Genomic DNA, 20,542 nt, shown 5'->3' on the forward strand with positions numbered 1-20,542 from the left:
CATCCAGAAAGAAAAAAAATCTGTCATCATTTACTCACCCCTCATATTATTCCAAACCCTTATAACTTTTTCTTCTGCCAAACACAGAATCTCCAAGCTGCTCCTATCTATATGATGAAAGTGAATAGGGATGGATGCGGTCAAGCTTAAAAGATAATCAAACATGGAACATTGCAGTGCAAATGAACAAATATCATTGTATGGAAAAGAGCAGGTCAGACGTTCTGATAAACTTACTGATAAACTTACTAAGTGTTTTCACCTAAGTCAGTCAAATGTGATTGAATCAACATGAGGGTCAGCAAATGGCAATTTGATTTGTAGGTGAACTATTTTTCCAATGGTATAAGGATGAGATTGCCAGATTCAAATCTAAGACAGCCAAACCAGCAGCAAAGAATCACATTGTATTTGCTCCATTTAAGATCCAGGACAGACTCACAACCCCAAAAACTACAAACATGATGAATGCTTGTCAGTCACTGACTGACACGGAAGATTTGTCAGACAGGTGTGCTCGTACATCAGCAAGGCTTTCAGCAGTGCAGACAGGCCTTTTAGAGGCCGGCTATCACTCAAACACAAGGAGAGCTAAATTATAACTCAAACTCTATACCGGCACTGTTCAGGCTTGCTGGAGTCCACCAGCCTTTGCCCTCGCTTTTCAGTCACATGTCAGGTTGAGGTGCTTCTGTAGCTACAGACAAGGTCACCATGTTCCTGTACCGTATCAAAAGAGAAATTACATACTAGCAGAAGTACGGGACTATTCATTTGAAATGGATTGTGGAATCCAGATAAGACTGCAATAATAGAAAGCATTGCCACAATTCAAAATGTATTGAGTAATTAAACATGATTATGATTTTCCAGATTCCTGTGACTTTAGCCAAATTACATTGTTCAGTGGCAGCCATAAAACACATCTGTATTAAACCTTATATACACTGAATAAAAAAAGTCAGTGAGATGTCACAATTTAATTCTTAAAGAGGATAAAACAAAATTAAATCCTCAAACATATTTCACTGCATCTTACAAAGATGAAATAACTCCAAGGCCATTTAATATGGTATAAAAAAATGCATTTGTCTGCATATTAAACCATTTCTACACAAATAACATTAAGGAAGGAGTACGAAAGAATTTGCCATTGCAATTCATAAAACCCGCAAAAGCTTAAGGGGCCTAACAATGATATCCTAACAATTTCACTAAACACATTTTTGTTGAACATACTACCTACACTGTCTAAGAAAAAATTTAATTCCACAATGCCTGAAAACATGTAATATCGCAGGAATATTCCGAACAACAGTCCTTTTCGCTTAGGTAGTCTCACTAAGGAAAGATTAAATTTCCCATAGTCCTGTTTGTTTATTAGCCAAACCCAGCTGGACACCTGAGTTATTGCCCTATTAAGAAATACATATTTGCTCTTGGGCCTTTTCTGCTACAGGCCACCATTACAATAAAAAGCAAAATGACAACAATCATTTATAAAAAAATTTCATAGGCACCCAGAGATCTGGATAATTAAAGCACTTAAAATCTCTGTGAGCTCACCCTGATGTGATCTGGCCTGGAAAATGTGGCTGTGCCACAACCTTCAGTAAAATAAATATAAAATAATGTGTGATGTAGTGCTAACTCGTTCCCTGTAATGCAGGGGCAAAATGAAAAGGTCAACAAAATTACACTACTGTAACTACTGAAAAATCAACATAAGATCAAATTAAATAAATATATTTGACACAGTATATTTTACAAAAATGCAGTTAGGGTCCATGCAATCGCTTTTTCCTTGACAGACAATCTTGCATTTAACCAGCCAGTATTCAGTTCTGAGTGGTGACCACACTGAATGCATGTCCTCAAGAGACAAAATGTGAGGACAAATATGTTTCTCGCCCATCAGAGCACCACAGCCTCCAGATGCATTTGTCATGAGGTTAACAAAATGTTTTACTCACAGATAAGCAATCATGAAAAACAATAGTTCTTTGAATGCACCCGCAAAATGCTAACAAACACCACCACATTTTACAACATTTACGAATGCCATTTATCCGTTCATTCATTTTGACAAGCTTTCAAACTTCACCTCAATGGCAAAAACAAACTATATATTGGCAGTCAGACCTGTTATGGCTCATTAATACTCCTCCGTTTCTAAGAAAATACCTCTGAGTGAAAATGAGGACAACATCAGATTCCTTAGGGAGCCTTTTAGCCAGTTGGCACTCAGATTCCTGCATGGATCATTGCCTTCCTGATCATTGATCGATTGCTTTGCCTTTTAGCCCATGCGTTTGCAAAAAAATATTTCACCAAGGCAGCTGAGAAGCCCAATCAATGGCTGGGCTAATGAGCTATTCACACCAGTGTCTGCACTCAAAGAGATGGGCAATAAAAGAGATCCCTCACATTTCTAGCTGGACAGAACCGACATAAACAGGGTCACAGGTAGCGTCAGAAATTAAATTCTTCATTAAGGAAGGATATTTGCCTCCATGGAATTGACTTTCAGGGACAATTTTAACTTTTATGAGGGCAAATTATAAACAGTCCATTTATGCCAAATAGTTGAATGGAATTATTTAATCTAAATGTCACTATAGTGTCTAAACACTCATAACCAGATAGGCCTGTATAATATCACTGTCCAAAATTTTTGTCACTTTTGTTAATTCCTGGCCCTGGCCATGTCCCTCTTCCAAGTTATGCCAGCTCCTTCTATGTTCTTTTATAACGTGCCATAAGCAACAAACACAAGTAAATGGAGACAGCCCAATTTAGCTCAATTCTGACTAGGATTACAAAATGGTAACTGCACATATTAAGGGAGAATTTAGATGGGGCCGTTGTGATTTAAAAATGTGTATACAGCAAATATCCACAGCGTTCCATTTTTCAGACTGATAATAGGGAGGGCAGCTTTTAAAGCAGCGTTGCCAGGCAACACCAAATGAAAACAGCAAACAGTGTAAAACAGTTTTGCCAATACTGAGCCTTTTATGATTATTGCCTGCTGCTGAACTTTTTGCCAGTTTGTTGCATGTGTCCCAGCATCATTTTCAAATAATTGACCCGTGAAAAGCTTAAATGGACACACCAAGGAGGTCAATAATACCTGGATAAAACTGTAATCTTTGCTCATGGACAACTTTGTGACAAATCATTGGTGCTGAGAATTCCATGTGACTAATCACTTTAAAGCTACAGGCATACTGAAAATGTTCTGACACCACTATGCTGATGGCACTACAAGAACACTGACCCACAGCACAGACCCATGTGAGATTACTAGGCTCTTCTTTTCTCAGGAAATTTTTTTTCCAATTGAACTGATCGATATGGGAGGAAAAACATTGCATGCTGTAGTAAAGAAATTTTAACTATAAAATAAACAGTACAACGGAATCTCCCTTTCAAACTGAACCAGTTTAAGAAATAATATTATCTATTATTCTCCAACTGGTTTGGAGTGTTGTTGTCCTTTTCGTTCATTTACATTAAGCTGAAGTAAAATATTATTTAAGTGAAAAACTTGTAAATGTAAAAATGTAAAAAAAGAAAAGCACAAAACAAAAATATTAAAACAAATTAAAATATGAAAAAGCTATTTCTAAATATTAATAAATGCTATTATAGTATATACACATTTGTTGGGCTGAAAAAGGGGAGAAGGCTTGTTGTGGAAAGTAAATACAGTATGTTGCTGAAATCTACTTTTCTACAGCCTATCTCTCTCTCTCTCTCTCTCTCTCTCTCTCTCTCTCTCTCTCTCTCTCTCTCTCTCTCTCTCTCTCCCCCTCTCTCTCTACACACACACAATCACGTAGAGTGTCATTTATACAAACTGCCAACACTTTTTTTGATTGTTTTATAGGTTTAAAGCAGCAAAGTACCCCCTGAGGAACACGTATCCCTGGTTGGGCATCACCCAATTACACTATAACTTATCAGAGAACAAACCAAGTGTCAAGAGTTTGTGATCCATAAAATTACTATTTTGGTTAAGATGAAATTCCTACAGTCCATGAATACCACAATGCTGATGGTCATGATGTTACATTGAAATGTATACAGAAGCCGCAGCTGCATTAAAGTTTGTAACCATTCTGAGTGACATTTTCGTATGTGAAAATGGTGAACATACAATGCTTTTTTTTAGCTTTAATACACTGAGGTGTGATAACATTAGAACTGCCTTTCATTTCCATCTTTAAAACTTGTGCATTGACACCTTGTGCATTCCATATAGTCCTGCTCCTTGTGGCACATCAGAAGATTAGAAATGCCATATTCCCTCAGTTCATTACACGCTTCCTTGAGAACTACAATAACAATTGCCTGCGCTGCAGAAAAAAAGTATTTGATGTTCATTATACTTTCTGTTGATTTCTCCCTTGCTCTTCTTTCCTTTCTCGCCTTTCAAGCTGCTTCCATTCCTCCCATATAAAATGAATCTCCCAAATTACAGCAACACTGTATTTCATATTGATAATTTTATTTATATTATTTTGCAATTGCGATGAGGCATGCTGGTTGTTAGAAGCTCTAACTGGTGACAGTCTGCGCCACGTGCTAATCTACGATTAAGAAACGATCTGTCATTCCAATTGAGTTACTAAGATACCTAAAAAATTGTGCACTGCCAATTCTGGAATTTAATCTTGTAAAAAGCTACCAAACTAATTCTCTTAAAACACCCATTCATAATCATTTGATCTTTCAAAACTACCCCATTAGATGGCTGCAAGATTCAAGACAGTCGTCTCAATACCGGGAGAGGCTTGTTGTCTACTAGGCGCTTTACTTCTGGAAGAACATTGGTGATAATGAGACCTGTCCAGCTCCCTCTGAAGTCTTTCAGGCCATTAGTGAGATCCGAAGCAGGCCTGGTTCATCACACATGGATCCTGGTGCTTTAGCCAGCACTATCATTTATATCAGACCTGAGCTGACTGCTGTCTAGCCTTTGTGGGGGCATGTTAATATATGACATTTCACAGTTAGCCACAGAGATAGAAGAAGTGTCTCCAACTCAACCTTCAACATGGCAACTGAAATGCGTAAGAGTGTATCCATGCAGCTAATGAGACGAATCAATCAGGAACATGGCCGTCTCTAAAGCTAAAGCCTCTTGCTCTGTGGAGACACTGTCGGGAGCTGCTGTTCTTGAATCTGCCTCGTTCAAACTGACTGCTACAGTAACGCAAGGATCGCCACAGGGCAATTTTTCAAAATGAGCACAAACCACATTATATCTCAACATCCGCAAACAGAAATACATCATATCGATGCACTCTCTGAAGCAATCTCTTACAGCTGAAGTTACAGCTCCACGTCTCATAAAACACCCTATTTTAAAAGTAGATGGCCTACTTTTTCTACTTTTCTACTCAGACATATTATATGATGCTGATGCAATGACTAGCATCAGATCTATGACTTGCAACCAGAGTTCAAGCCACAGAGACACACCCGCTTTGAATATCATGATGCAGCAGCAAGCCGCAAGCAACTGGAGCACTGAAGGACTTCAAAAACAATCCCAGCGATCTGGAGTGATGTCACTAGACACTGTGCTTTCACAGCAGAACAAAGTCAGCGCCGTATTTATGTGGCCCTTTATGTGAGCCATGCAGAAAAAAATGATGGCCTTGAGTGGAAATTAGCTCCGTCATCAAAACAGAATGCTGCCAACAATTGACTAAGTTCACGAAAGCGTATGAAGCAAACAAAAACATACCAAAATAGACAATGACAGAATATCAAATTGTTTTTAGTCAGATTTGAAACAAATCAGTTTTGTACACGAGTGCTGACAGAAGTGAGCAAAAACACTCCTTCTGAATGTTCTTACGAAATGCACTGCAGTGGTACTAAGGTGCAGTGACCAGACGGCACTTTGATATATATCGCTTTCAATAAAAAAGTAGCAGAAATATGGTTGCATTACATAGAACTCCAAAATACTTCAAAGAACACATGGTATGACTATGGTTTAAAAAACATCGCACTATGTCAGAAAAAATATGGTTCCTTTACTTTACTTAACTCAACCCCCGACCCCCTTATATTAGCATCACTGCACCATTATACCTTGTACAGGATGTCATTTACAGGATACTATTTGCAGGATACTTCATAGAATACCATGATAACTCGGTGCTTGTAAAAATATGTGCCTGAGAGTGCATTGAAAAAACAACATCCTCACTCGTCTCTTGTATTGTCTTCCTCAGTCAAGAATTCACAATAAGTCTCATTTTTTAAGTGCATCTCTTGTAGCTAGCAGAAAACAAAATTAGCCTTTGTTAGACAGGCCTGTGAGACATTTTGGATTTGTATTTTGCATTTTGGATTCTTCAATTCAGAACCCACTTCCAGGTGAGTGGGAAAAAAGCAATGGAATCAGGAATGGAATGGAAACGGCAAACAATAGTTTGATCAGATTCAATCGTTTTCAGCCATTGCAGGCATTTTCATATGAAAATGACAGTTGACAGCATAAAATACCTTTTCTTGTTTTCTCTGCACCATGCGGCAGTAATAGCATCTTCATCACAATCTAAATGGCAAATGCAAGCATGATTGAGTGTGCTTCTCTGACAGTATTGTGTGTATGCATGCAACCTGATTCCTTCTGAATTCCCACTCATAGATCAAACATACCTTTTATTTGTATCATGATAAAGCAGTAAAATCACATAAATCTGCATACTGGCGACTCCACCCATGCCTGTATCTGCTCTCCATGATTTCAAACACACTCTAGGAGAGAGGCAAGAGAATGAAGGATTACAAAAATTAAACATGCAGAGGATGATAAAGATGCAGACTTTCCACAGCACCCTTGAACTTTCTTACTTAATGATGCTTCCTAGAAGCCAAACAAACTTGTGCATAAACCTATTACAGTGCTAACCTTAGACCCTCCGCGAGCCTGTGATAATCCTCCCAGTGCACCGAACATGAGGATTTTGAAAGAATATCAACTCTATCCTTCTGGAATGGCGGCTAATCAATCGAAATCTTATTTTGAACAAGCACTACATTAATTTTCTTCCCTAAGGGAATTATTTGATAGCCGTTAGCAAAACAACCCGTGCTGCTGCTGCTTTGTACCTAAATAGAATTGAACAAGGTAGTGAGGGTAATCAATTGAATTGAGCTATATTTCATGCAATATGTCATGCTAAATTAGCCCTGTAATCAATAGCCATGCTAGATAATTATACATACCGGCATGGACCATGTAAGTAATTTAGCGATCCATTACTTAATTCAGTGCAAAAATAACTCAATATCTAGATGCCGGAGCATGCATCTTGTAGAGAATAGCCATATTTTTTGCACTAACCATGAAATACAGTGAAAGGGATTGTTTAAACATTACATTTACATTACATTTATTCATTTAGCAGACGCTTTTATCCAAATGAGAACAATAGAAGCAGTTAAACTAACAGTAGGACAACAATACGCAAGTGCTATAACCCCTCTCAGTTTAACTTTAGTGCATTTTTTTTTTTAATAGAATAGAAGAGAAGAGAAAGTGTTAGTACTACTGAATCAAGTGCTGCCGAAAAAGATTCGTCTTCAGCAGTTTCTTGAAAGTGGCTACTGACTCAGAAGCTCTGGTTGAGTTAGGCAGATCATTCCACCAACAGGGAACAGTCATGGTAAAGGTCCGAGAATCAATACAACAAAACCAAAAGTAAAGGAGATGCTACTGCTAAATTTCCATATCTTTTACAAGTTTAGATGAATTCTGACCTCCACCAACGGCATATCACACCCTGAACAAGTCAAGCGACAATCCTTCATTTCGCTGTTGCTCGGATGATTGACTAAAATGATGCACATCTTAGTGGGCCAATCAGACAGTGCCAGAACCAGGGCAGTCCAACACTGGCAGATGGACAAATGAGTGGTCAGGTGCCTTCACTAGGCTCTTTGAGTGATGATGATGATGAGCCTGTGTTTGGCAGGTCACTCGCACAGATGGTGAGAGCCTCGCCTTCCCACTGCTTCCCAGCCGGCTTTACTTTTTCATTCGACGCCTGACATCAGTATCATGTCTAAGCGAATCGGCTGTTCATGCGGAAGAAGTCGTCAAAGTAGCTTAGAGAAACAACACTTGTACACACCTGCTCCCCACAGAGTGAGCTAAGTTTAGGAGGGAACTGTGATGTAGCAATTTCTTAGCTAACATAACATGTGAAAACACAACATATCTTACCAGCTTGCCACATGTCGCACAGCATGTCCTAAAAGAAACAGAACGTTCATTTTAAAATTCACTTATTGACTGCATGCTGGAAACAGTGACAGCATTAGCTTATACACACATAAACTACCTCTCTTTTCCATCCTTACTAAACTGGTGTTTAAGTCGACAGATGACTAAATTACATTATTCTCCTCTGAATAGATGCTCCATCTTGCTCGCATAATGACAGAGGAGCGAGGTCATTGTGTGCATCTTTGGTATGCATCAAATACAGTTCGGTGGGAATGGAGCTGCCTATGACTGGAATAGCAAATGACCTTTGTTGTATTGATTCTGGCGTGGGCTACACAAGGCTGTCAGGCCATCTCTGAAGCGCTTGGGGCCCTTTAGGAGACCGAATGAAGTCGTGAGCCGCTAACTGAACCCTCTGCACCATGGAGTTTTGTTGGGAACAGCTTTTAAAGGTGCAATAAAGACTTTTATGCACATTTTTACTGCATCAATTAAGCTTACGGCCCCTGCGCAATGCTCTATATTGGCATGTTTAACAGAATTATAAATTTATCCTTTACTATGCAAATGTTGAACCTTCAGTTGATGGTCTCCAGGAAACAGATGCCATCAGTTGTTCCACTACTTTTCAAAGTTTGGGAGAAAACTTTCATCTGTGTAATCAAAAGAGTAGAAATCAGTTTGCATTTTTTAGTTATACTCATCTCTAAAACATTTCATTGCCTTGAAATTTCTCTTTTTGAGTGCTTTTAATAAAACATCGAAAAAATATATTTATACAGTAATCACAAATGGTTGGAAAACAAAAATGAACAAGCGCTACACTGTAAACAAACTCTAACAGATTCATTCTAGCTACACTAAATGAATTTAATTTATTGTTGCATTCAAAAATGTCAGACTCCCTTGTCAGACCTTCTTCTATTGTCATTTTCTGTTCATTATCTTTTATAAAGCAAAGCAAACATTTGAAGATAATCTTGCTAAACATGTTAGATCTCATAAACATGTTCATAGCTAGCTAGCTACCAAATAACAACACATGGTATAATGGCACAGACATTTGAAGGTAACTATCGAGACTCTTGAGTGCAATCAAATCAATATTTTGTGGTTTCATTTAACAAAAGATACCAAAAGTAGAGGTTCTAATTAAAACCGATGTGGAAGCAGTGCATGGAGAAGGTGATTTGTTTTGGTAGATCTCAAAATACTCTTATAGACCACAGGTAGAAAAGAAATTACACAAACATGCCTCAGACACTATGGAAACGTCAGAACAAGGATAATCACTTTGTTGTTTACTATACTTTACGACCACTCTCAGAACAAAAAGAATGGGAAACACTGAGAAAGCAGCAAATTAAACCTCCATCTGAACAAAGCCGTCCTCTTTTGTGAATATAATATTGATCTTTTGACCGACAGCGCAAAAGACTAGCTCGAAACTTCAAACACCCCCTCCCCATTTTCAGTGCAGTCAAGATTTGTGATTTCACCACCAACAAATCCAATAAGGTTTCAACCTACTTATACACGAGCAGTCCTACAAATCAATGTGGTTTGGGATACAGCATGAGCGTGGTGTAACTCTACAAGGATCAATAGCACAATAACACACCTGGAAGGAGCCCAGGTGTGACACAAAAGCAACTTCAGAACTGAAGCTTGTTTATGCCGTCCAAAGAGATACGCTGTCAAAAACCTGTACGAGGGTTACAAAGGAAAACTGCTGAGAACAATGAGGAACAAACGGCATATGTGAAGGCAATGGTAAACACATCTTCCACTTGAAAGACAGACAGTCCTGAGTGTAGCAGTTTATTTACATCCCTGCAAACACAAAACACAAGAATTCAAGGTGGACTCTTCACAGATTGCATGCATGAATTATTTGCGCTTCATAAATTAAAGATTTGCGTCTTTGTTGCTGCTCGTCTTGGCCGAGGCCCCAATCTTATTCAACAGAGAGGTGTTGAAGAAACAGTGGGTGTGGGTCGAGACATTGTTTGGGCGCACATGTGACGGGAAGTAGTACATAAGCGCAAGTGAAATGGTTTAGTGAAATCACAAACGTGTCTATGCATGACCTAGTAATTCAAAGAGAAATGCAATGGAAGTGTCCTTTGAAAGTAGAAAGTAACCCATCTGAAATTCTTTTTCTTCTGCTGTCTGAGCGTAAAAGTTTTGGAGGGGGAAAAAAAAATCACATATTTATGAATGCAAATATAGTTTTTTGGAGTGCCCTGCATTAGGCATGGATCTCGGTTGTGGATGTTCATAATCTGCTCAATAAAGCAAACCATATTGATCTTCCTGGTTTCTTTTCAATCCCTTGCTCCCATGAGCCTTCAAAAGAGTGCACGATGTTCCATGCGGTGCTAATGAATGGGGCTACACCTGCGTGTTCCTCTGTCCCGTGTCTCTTCGTGACCAGCGTGTTCCTTCAGGCTGAGAACGTCTTGTTGTCTCGCGCTTATCTTCCCCAGGCACTCGCCGTCACGTGGGGACAAACCTTTTATCCGTCTTCTCACTCTGGTAATGCGGCAATGCCCATAAACTACCAAGTCCTTGAGTCTCTGACGGTCCTCTCCCTTATAATAATCTTGTTATCCTTTATCGCAACTTACAGGCGATACGGTTGGCGAAGTTTGCCCTTCGGAGATATCAAACACATAGTTACGTCAAACCGAGAGAGGTTTGCCTCCCGTGAGCAGTAGCCAGATACAACTTTCATCATTTCTTTCTTGCAAGACTATATGGTAATACGAAGGGAATCTGAATGGCTAAAGGAGCTGATCAAAGGCAAAACCTATCAGAAGCCATTTATTTCAGTGCACGGAAACTCATCATATTCACTGCACATTCTTCAGAGGCAAAAGATCCATGTGTACTACAGCGAGTCACGTCGTTCAACACCCTTAAGCAAAATGGCCACCACATATCAGCAAGGCCACGTGCCCAGTTTCATATCTCAGAATCAATCCGACAGGAATGTCTGAGCAACTCTCTCGGTCAATGTACAAGCACATCATCCAGGTCTGATTTGGCCCTCGGGCATTGCAAGACGATCTGCGTTCTACATCAGAGCGAAGCGTATTTAGTTTTTCCATCTCTGTTCATCTGTATGCAGAAAGACGTGCTCAGCACACATTGGTTTTTATTCATTCGGTCAAGTTAAAAATCAAGCCAATTTTTCTTGTATCAGGCCCTTTTATTTAAACACGTGCATCTGTGTAGAAATTTCATTTCGAGCGGGTGTCTGAAGTCAACATTTAATCCGTATAAAAACTGAACAAAGTGCATTTATTAATATTCAAATTTGCTGTCCTGTTACCCCACGGATGGGGCTGGTAAACACATTGCCGTCATTGCACAGATCTGTCCTTCAAACATACTAACCATTATCCAGGCAAATCATGCATCAGGCTTGCTTTTGTATACTCCTCGCCTGTCTGAAACACGCAACACCACACACAATCCTAAGCAGAGAAATTAAAGCAAGGAAATTGCTATTGTTCCATATTCTCTGAAACACTGCCACATTATACTCATGATATGCAGCCTTCGGTCGTCAATAATGCATTCATGTGGAGATAAAAAATGTGTCTGTTAAAATTCAGCAGTGGGTTCAATGTATATGCATGAAAGCTGAACCCTGTCGAGCAATTCAGCCTCTTAACAAAACTAATGTGAGACAGAAAAGACAGTGTGGAAGAAACACCCAAATTTGCATTATTATACACTGCCAGCAGCCACGGCTGAGCTCTGTCTGGGTTATAAGCAGATCTCCCAGTCAATTATGGGTGATACAGAATGACAGAAGAACATTTATCCATATGGCTATCATGGCATGAATGTACACATAGTCTCTCATTTGCTCTCTTATTACACAAGCGTATGTTTACCTAGAGTGAATTTCACAAAGTAACGCCAGGGTCATTGTTTATCCTAAAATAAAGAAATTATATTTGCACGTTATTAATTGACATTTTCATGACAATTAAGCAAATTGTCATTACTGTAGTGAAATAAAAGAAGAAAATATTAGGCCTCACTTAATAGCCCATGAGTCTTTAAATAAATTCGCTTGTCAGTTCACCTTTTAGTGCACAATACTGTTCTGTACACAAACACAGTTCAGTAATTTAAAGGAGTGACAACTGCATTCTAGAATGAATTTATTCCCGAGAATTTACAAAATTCTATGCAGTGTGTACGGAACCAAATTGAACAACTAGTTGTTAACGATGTATTTAAACGTCCATCAAAAAATATGGTACGAGCCTTGCCTCATTCGTGTTGCCAAATCTTGGTAGAAAAAGGGTAGCCCATAATAAACCGAAATCAATCCAAATACTCTACGCTGAAACAAAATTTCACGAACAGACCTGCTCATTTTAATAACTTCATATCTCGATCATTGATTCAGTTTTTTTTAATTAATGAATATGGAGGATATGAATAATGGATATTTCTTGACTGATTTAAAGAGATTCAGTCATGTAGAAATGTATTTTTTACATTAGTTTAAGATCCTATGTAACCATATATCACCGCCTACATTTGATGTGTGAAGCATGAGTGATGTGCATGAAAGCTTCCTAAGAGCCAGTGAGGGAGAGATGACACAGATACTCTCGAGCAGGTCACAGGGGCCGATAAACCTCAGCTGTGGGAAAGCGCTGGGCTCAAGTGAAGACTGTGGCATAATGGAGAGCCATTCAGATCAAAGGTGACAGGACTCAGCAGGAAGAGCGGAGGGGAGCTGTATAGCCGTCCTCAAAATAAAGCACTTCCCTTGAGTAACGGGAGGTCAGATCTGTCTGAATACTGAGCTAAACACATACAACCACAAACAGGCATAAACATTCAGGTGTACAGAGGTTAGAGGCTATATCATTTTTTTCTCCTTCAAATTCAATCTTTACGACTAGAAAATGATGTTAAACAATGGTCATTTTATTGAAATGTAATTTCTAATCTTATCCGTACACTTCATTTGTGACATTTCAGCTCTAAGTGTTAAAAGATAAGGCATAAAAACTCACATCTATATTCCGAAGCAGTATTTAACTTTTATGGCTTATGAATATTAATTAGGCAGCATCTAAGAAGATTAAATATCAATGTCAGTGCAAGCTAATTAATATTCATGGAGTATGTACCATACAGTGTCATGTCACTACCCAACTGTCTTTGCCCCTCCTTTCTAAAATGTCCAGCACTGCTGACTATGCTGCATATCTACATTCGTTGTTTTTATATAACAACATCAGCATCACCACAATGCCAATCAACTTTATTATTCAATAACAGCAGTCATTAAAGAAAGAGGAAAGAAATTTTTACCACTTTTATTGTTTATCATCATGTGATATCCATCATTTCATCATGGCGCTGAACTCATGGGACCAACTCATGGTTTACAACCACCTAGAAAAATGTTTCAATTCATGTTAGTAAAAATTCGATTTCAGGGATTTTTTTCTTCAGACAAAAAAAAATTGATTTGAGTGGAATACCTAAAGTGGGATAGCTCAAAAAAAAGAAAACACACACAAAAAAACACAAACACAAAAAAAACACACGATTTTTGAGGTCTTTGTGATTATGTAATAAATGTAAAGGATCCAGAAAATTCTTTACTTAATTTCCACACACATTTATCTGAACAAACTGCCACGTGTGAAATGTAGTGAATGTATTAAAGTCTAAAGAGTCTCTTTCCACTTAAAGAATGCTTACAGGTCACATTCAGCTCATGCCTCTAAGTCAGGCGCCTGAATGCCTGTCCTCCACGTTTGTATTCGAAATTACCACATTATGCAATTTTATGCTCCATAATCAACTCCTCAGGGAGGGTTTTATTCAGTGCCATTGGCTTCTTTTTCTTTCCCATGCAATAATTCCTCTCTTTTCCTCTCTTCACTGTCCTACCATAGAGGTGGATGAAACTGCAGGAGAGATCTGTATAGTAATTTAATTCTGTCCAGTTTTGATCACTGATTGCAGTGTGATTTTTTTTCTTTCTTTTTGTCAGAGCCAGAGAGAGAGATTCATCCCTCAGAAAATAATTTCACAGTTGTCTCACAAATCAAAGAGGCTCTACTATACATTCGGGGAAATCACTCTCAGAAGGCAGACGATTTTACATCTTCCTTTTCCTAGATTGGAAAATAAAACGTTGCGAGATTGTTAACCCCTGGACATCTTGAATCTAAGCTGAAAATTTAACCATTTGTTGCACAGACATTCAGATAACTCAGAAACGTTAAACAAAAGTCTTGATTTAAAATAGAAGTTTTAATAGCATCTTGCATAAACTTCAACAGCAAAAATGACACTTGGAAAGTTCGATTCATTTCTGTGAACCAGTTTAAACTTTTTTAATAAATTGATTCAAAACTCAGATTCATCAAGTAACTACATTTTTTAAAAAATATTTAACTATATGTTTCGTAAATACTGTTGTGGATTACTATGAATTTTTTATAATGGTGCATTTTATTTATATTTACAGAGACAATGCCGTGTAATGTCTGTACACATAAGCACACCTAGGGCTGTTGGATTAATCGTAATTGATTTTCAATTTTGATTTTGGCCTCCAACGATTATAAAAAACAAGAGGTAAAATGATTATTGTGCCGCTGCCAAATTGCTATGTGCTTTCGTTCCTCCCAAAGCCAAACTTAACATCCAAATCAGCCAAATAAAGTGAGTGTTGTAAAATGCAAACTGCAGGACGTGCCTGTCATTAAAAGCGCATTAAGCTGCTAAAGTGACACTGTTCCCCAGGCGGCTTTCTACGCGCACACTCCGTGACTGAGAGGAACGCACATGAGAAAATACTGTGGACTTACACCTAGAAGGTCAAATAGAATGTGAATGTAAACAGTTGAGAAAGAAAAACGTGTGTAACAGTGGGTGTTTGTGTAACAGTATAGTGGATCGGTGCATTCGGTCTTAAAGTGACAGCAGCCTAATATTACTGTTTTAGTCTGTGTAATTATGTTAATCAAACAACAGAAGACAACTATAAAATCGCTTACTGCTGTTGAATGAATAACTTTTGTAGCTTTAATAAGGACTAATCTATATTTAATGTATACCGTGAAGACTATGCAGTTATTTTACATTTGATTACTTTATTAAGTGTGTGTTGAGGCTATTACAACTGATATTACTATTACCACTGAATACCACTGTTAGTACCTATTCCTGAAAAACCTAAAGTACTGTTTATTTAGTTTGTGTTTTTGTTGCATTTATTTGTCCATTTTATTTGTAATTACTTTATTCGTTCTTATTGTATTGCTGACAGTTTACTTGTATTTGTTTATTTATCTGATATGTTAATGAACATTAGAATGAAATACAAAATGTAAACAAGCCCGATTATAGCAACATTGCTAATTTACATCCGCAGTTAGGCAGATACACACAAAGACACATACCTTAAATATACATACAACACTACATAAAAGACAAATACCCCAAACACATTATTTCAAATTTCTTACTAAAATGTTTACACAACTGTCTTGTCATGAACCACTTTTTAAGATGATCTTTAAAAGTGTGATAAGTTGAGCATTGTCTTATTGACTGCGGTAAACTATTCCAATATTTACTCTATATTACAGACAATACTTTCTGTCCAAAAGATGTTTCCACCTATATGGCACCTCGCCTTGTCTTCTGTAACTGATTTGAGGACCTTTTACTAAGCTACATTAGTTAACTAGTTTTTGCTGAAGTAGCCTATCAATAATTGTGGAATTTTACTGACATTTAAAATGACTCATGTCATGAAATAAGTCTTTGATCATATTGCCCACCAATAATCATGTTAAATAATCGTGATTTCAATATTGACCAAAATAATCCTGATTATGATTTTTGCCATAATCGAGCAGCTATGTGCACAACTATCAAAAATAAATAAAAATCATAGCTACATAGCCCAATCCTTGCACCATTATGGTTCTCAACAGTTGATAACTGAGCTCAAACGGATTTCAAAACAGTCCAAGGATAAACAATCCCGAGGCAGGAGGACATACAAAGCAAATTGCACTGAATGAATAATGTAAAGCATTTTTAACTCCCGGTGTAGGTAACACGTAAAGGCAAAGCCTTGTGTTCCACCAGCCTGAATTATCATCATGTGGGTCATTGTTCTCTGATGAATCTAGTGCTGTTGTCAGAGTAAAGAAGAGATCCAGGGGTGTATGTGTGCATGTGTATGTTTAATGTGAAGTTGATCTTAGGATGGGGCCGACTGGTTTGTATTCTGCTGTCGGACTGAGGAGAGTGAAGCGGAGCATCTTTGCTCATTCAGGTGGGGGGCGAGGGGTAGCGAAATGCTGGCAAAATTGCCTAATGAGGCATGAAGGCAGGGCGGACTCAAGCAGGGCAATTACCCATTCCCAGGTAGCAACAGCTGCAAGCTGACTTAATGGAGTTGGTGATCCAGTGGCTGAATTATGATGACAAAGGGATTACCATTGCTGTGCCGGGCCGCTGTCCCCTTTAGGGGCCTCAGGCCTCTGGGAAAAAAAGTGGAATGGAGGTAGGAAAGTAAAAAGTAAACATATAAACGATACCTGCTGCTTCCCTGAGGTGTGTTTGCTTTTTCCAATGAAAGGAATAAATATGCTCCATTTGAGCTTTGGCCAAAAAGTCGTAGGTAATGGACATCCTTTACGCCTCACAGTGTGCTTGATGAGCCACGGATGGATGGAGGCTATTTAGGAGGGTTTTAGCCCCTCTGCCTTTTATCAATCTGTGATTATGTGATCTCTTCACTTTTCCTGAAAACAACAGCAAGATCATTATCTAAATGTAACCGGTCCTACTCGACCCACTTCGAGCAGGATTTGAACCGGGGACTCCGGGATAGGCCAGGGCAGTGAGGTTTACACACACACAGCTCTTACTAACTTGTCTCTGTTACACTCATCCCCCTAAACCTCACTCCCATCCTTGTCAAGGCACCAAATATAACCGGTTCTACTAGACCCACTCCGAGCGGGATTCGAACCGGCGTCTGTCATTACCGGTCATTAAACAGATTTAATGATAATAATATAATATTTATTATATTAATTATTATTCTACACTTTAGTCAGTGGCAGACTCCCTCAGAGGCGATAATGTTCAGTACAGAGCTGTGACAGACATCTCTCATCTGAATGCTATCCTTTGAAAGTGAAACGACAACATAAAATATAGACAAATATGCCAGTTACCGATAAATCTTAAAATAAATCTTAAAATCGGCATGAAACTGTTGGGATAGGCTATCTCTATTGTTACGTATATCCGGATGAACGACTTTTCGATCAAGAAAAATACGTAGGGTGGGACTTGATTTTTTTTCATCGGGAATTGATTGAATCCTTGGATCATTGCCATTTGATATAGTTGCATTCTTATTTGGGTGCCCTCGCGCCAGTAAACATGCCATCAGAGAAGAGATGCCGCTGCAAGTTATTTTGATAAAAAAGATTACAATAGTATATAATGATGTGCATGGATAAATCATTAAAAATAAATACTACAATATTTCATTATGGACGGGATGGGACGGGATGGGATGGGATGGGATGGGATGGATCCCAAACTTTTGAAAAGCAGTGCATGCTTCGGGACTAATAAATGAAGTATTGCATATATTTAAACCCCATACGTTTTTGAGTTACACATGAACTTCCACCAATTTGCCCTTCAGCACACATCTCCATGGTGACTGACCTTGTAACCTGCTTCCATAATGTTTTGTGGCAAGTGTCGTATGAAAGTTGTTAAAACAAATTCCCCCGGGCCTAGTCCAGTCCAGAGAAAGCAGCTACCACTGAACTAGTCAGAACCCTGTGCTCCAGTGCATTTGTAAAAGCATTTGACCTTCCTCTGGCCTGCACTTGTAAAACTGCCAACCTTCATTTAGTATCAGACTAAAATCTCCAAAGCCAGGCTACACCAGTCACATTCTGTACAGACACATTAAAGTAGAAACATAAAAGTGCCCGATTTCTCGCAGTAGTGACACAATTTTAACTGGTTCAACCAGTGAGTCGGGTTTGACTGAAACTTGTTTGACAACCATCCTTACTTTTACACTTCTGTTTTTTCCTGCTAGTCAGTGTCACAGTAATTAAACTGTTCATCTTTAGATTGCCACCGTCTCCAAATCCTGGTACCACGTCACTCCAGTTCTAAAACAGCTACACTGGCTTCCCATTTCCCACCGGATCACATACAAAATGTTAGCCTTTACCTACAAAGCCATTCACCACCTGGCCCCCTCTTACCTCTCTGACCTCCCCTCCCCTTACCAACCCCCACGGTCCCTCAGATCCACCTCAGCTGGTCTCCTCTGCAGCCACAAGTACAAGCTCTGCAGTTTTGGGGACAGAGGCTTTTCCAGGGCAGCTCCCAGGCTCTGGAACTCCCTTCCCCATGAGATCCGCTCCTCTGAGTCCCTTACCATTTTCCAGTCCCGCCTCAAGACCCATCTCTTTACTTCTGCCTATGCGTAGCCCCACTTTTTTTTTGTCTCGTTTCGTTTATTTACCTGCCCTGTAAAGCGACTTTGAGTTCGAGAAAAGCGCTATACAAATTCAATTTATTATTATTATTATTATCACTGTTCTGAAATCTATATGCAATACACATATCTGTCTCACTATAGATGTCCATAGGAGAAATCAATAGAGGCCATACCTTCTCGACTCGAGGAGAGAGATATTCTCCCACTTACAGAGTTGAGAGGTTACTCAAATGAGCAGAGAAAATTACATGGCATTAGAGTGAAAGGGGCAAAATAGGATTAAAATGAAAGAGTGGAATCCCAGAGCATTTTCACTCACCCACGTCTCCACCAAACTCCTGCAGTCTTGAAAATCTAAATACCACGTGGAGAACAAGGTGGGAGAGCAAGTTTCTATTTCCGAACTCCACAGAGGCGCCGAGGCGGAGAGTCCGCTCACAGTTGCACGGATGGAAAGATCTCTTGTGTTGGGCTGACCAGACACGACTGATATGTTACGGTTAGGCCTGGTTTTCCTTCCTGATAGGATTTTGAAGCTCTAAAAGCACTTTTAAAAAAAATGGATCAAATCCTGTTTAAGAAAATAGGTCAGAGATCTGCTTTTGCAAACTGTAATCACTGCGGGGCAGGTGGGAAAATTGGCAATGCTGAATAAATCATATCTCGCGGGTATTCGCTTGTCCCGTGGGGAGGAATCAGACTCAGGTATCCGAAGATTTGCACGCTTGGCGAGGCTTCAAATAAGATTTTCAACCCAAAGCTTCACCTCTATCCCGCAAACGGTCCTTGGAGGATGATTCTGAGCGCAAGCGAGATGCATGACCTCTGAAACCTTTCTCTTTAAATCAAACGTGCTAACATGAGCGTGGTGGTGTGTGGGAAGGTGTGTTAATTACAGTGTTAATGCAAACACTAGGAAGGGGTGGGTGGTATAAGGGAGGTGATAACTCTGGCTATAAAGCTGTCATTGCAACTGTAAAGATTGACCGTGTGTCCTTGGAGCCCAGAGCCAGTGTTTCTGTGTGAGAAAAGATGCTTGTATTGCCCCCCGGGAGGTTGAAGGGTAAAAGAAAGTATCTCAGATCACAGGGCTAGAAGAGATCTGCGCTGCCAGGAACGGAGGTTAAATAGATTTGTGGGGAAAATTGCACTGAGATTCAAATTTGGGGTCCCAATCATATTACTGCAACAACCAAAGGTCATATATCTGTAGATGGATCCATATGGAGGCAAACAAACGCAGGCCGCCTAATGCACACAATATCTCATTCAATAAATAGACATCTTCCATCTTCCCGGTTCTGAAGATTGCAGTTAAAACAGAAAGCCACGTGAGAAAATAGGCTTTGCTAATCCTCCCTGGGAGCGTAGGGCTGTTTGCCACAGATTGCATTCTCGGCACAACGCACAAGGGCATCATTGGAAGGTCCTGAGGAGGTACTGAATACTTCAAAAACATCTGATAACGACAGTGAATCCAGCCAATCAATCGGCTGATGCGCTGCGGTCGTGGGTCAGAGCCAGTGCCGAGGGCTCCCACGTAAACGCATGCTTATGACAGCAGAAACAGCAGATTTGCTCCATGCCGCTCTCCACTACAAAAGACAACTCTAAACAGCTTTGAGGGAAGACCTGACTGATAACAACCAAAAATAAATTAGCATACTCTGCACAACTTCCAAAAGAACACCCACAGCGGCAAAGACAACTAGATGAACCCATGTGGT

General features: G+C 39.3%; 1 protein-coding gene across 1 annotated transcript in view; it reads right to left on the minus strand.

The window, feature by feature from the left end:
* The window catches only part of tnni4a (troponin I4a), a 130,494-nt gene extending 111,714 nt beyond the window's left edge, over positions 1-18,780 (minus strand). The window contains exons 1-2 of the mRNA XM_077233789.1: positions 18,753-18,780; positions 18,610-18,626 (exon numbers count right to left, since the gene is read on the minus strand). Of these exons, the coding sequence (XP_077089904.1) occupies positions 18,610-18,626; positions 18,753-18,780 (45 nt within the window). The remainder of the gene's footprint in view (positions 1-18,609; positions 18,627-18,752) is intronic.
* Between the last annotated feature and the right edge of the window lie 1,762 nt (positions 18,781-20,542).

The sequence above is a fragment of the Siphateles boraxobius genome, unplaced genomic scaffold (genome assembly GCF_051911475.1).
Source record: "Siphateles boraxobius isolate OS27281-9 unplaced genomic scaffold, OSU_SipBor_1 19, whole genome shotgun sequence".
Taxonomy (NCBI): domain Eukaryota; kingdom Metazoa; phylum Chordata; class Actinopteri; order Cypriniformes; family Leuciscidae; genus Siphateles; species Siphateles boraxobius.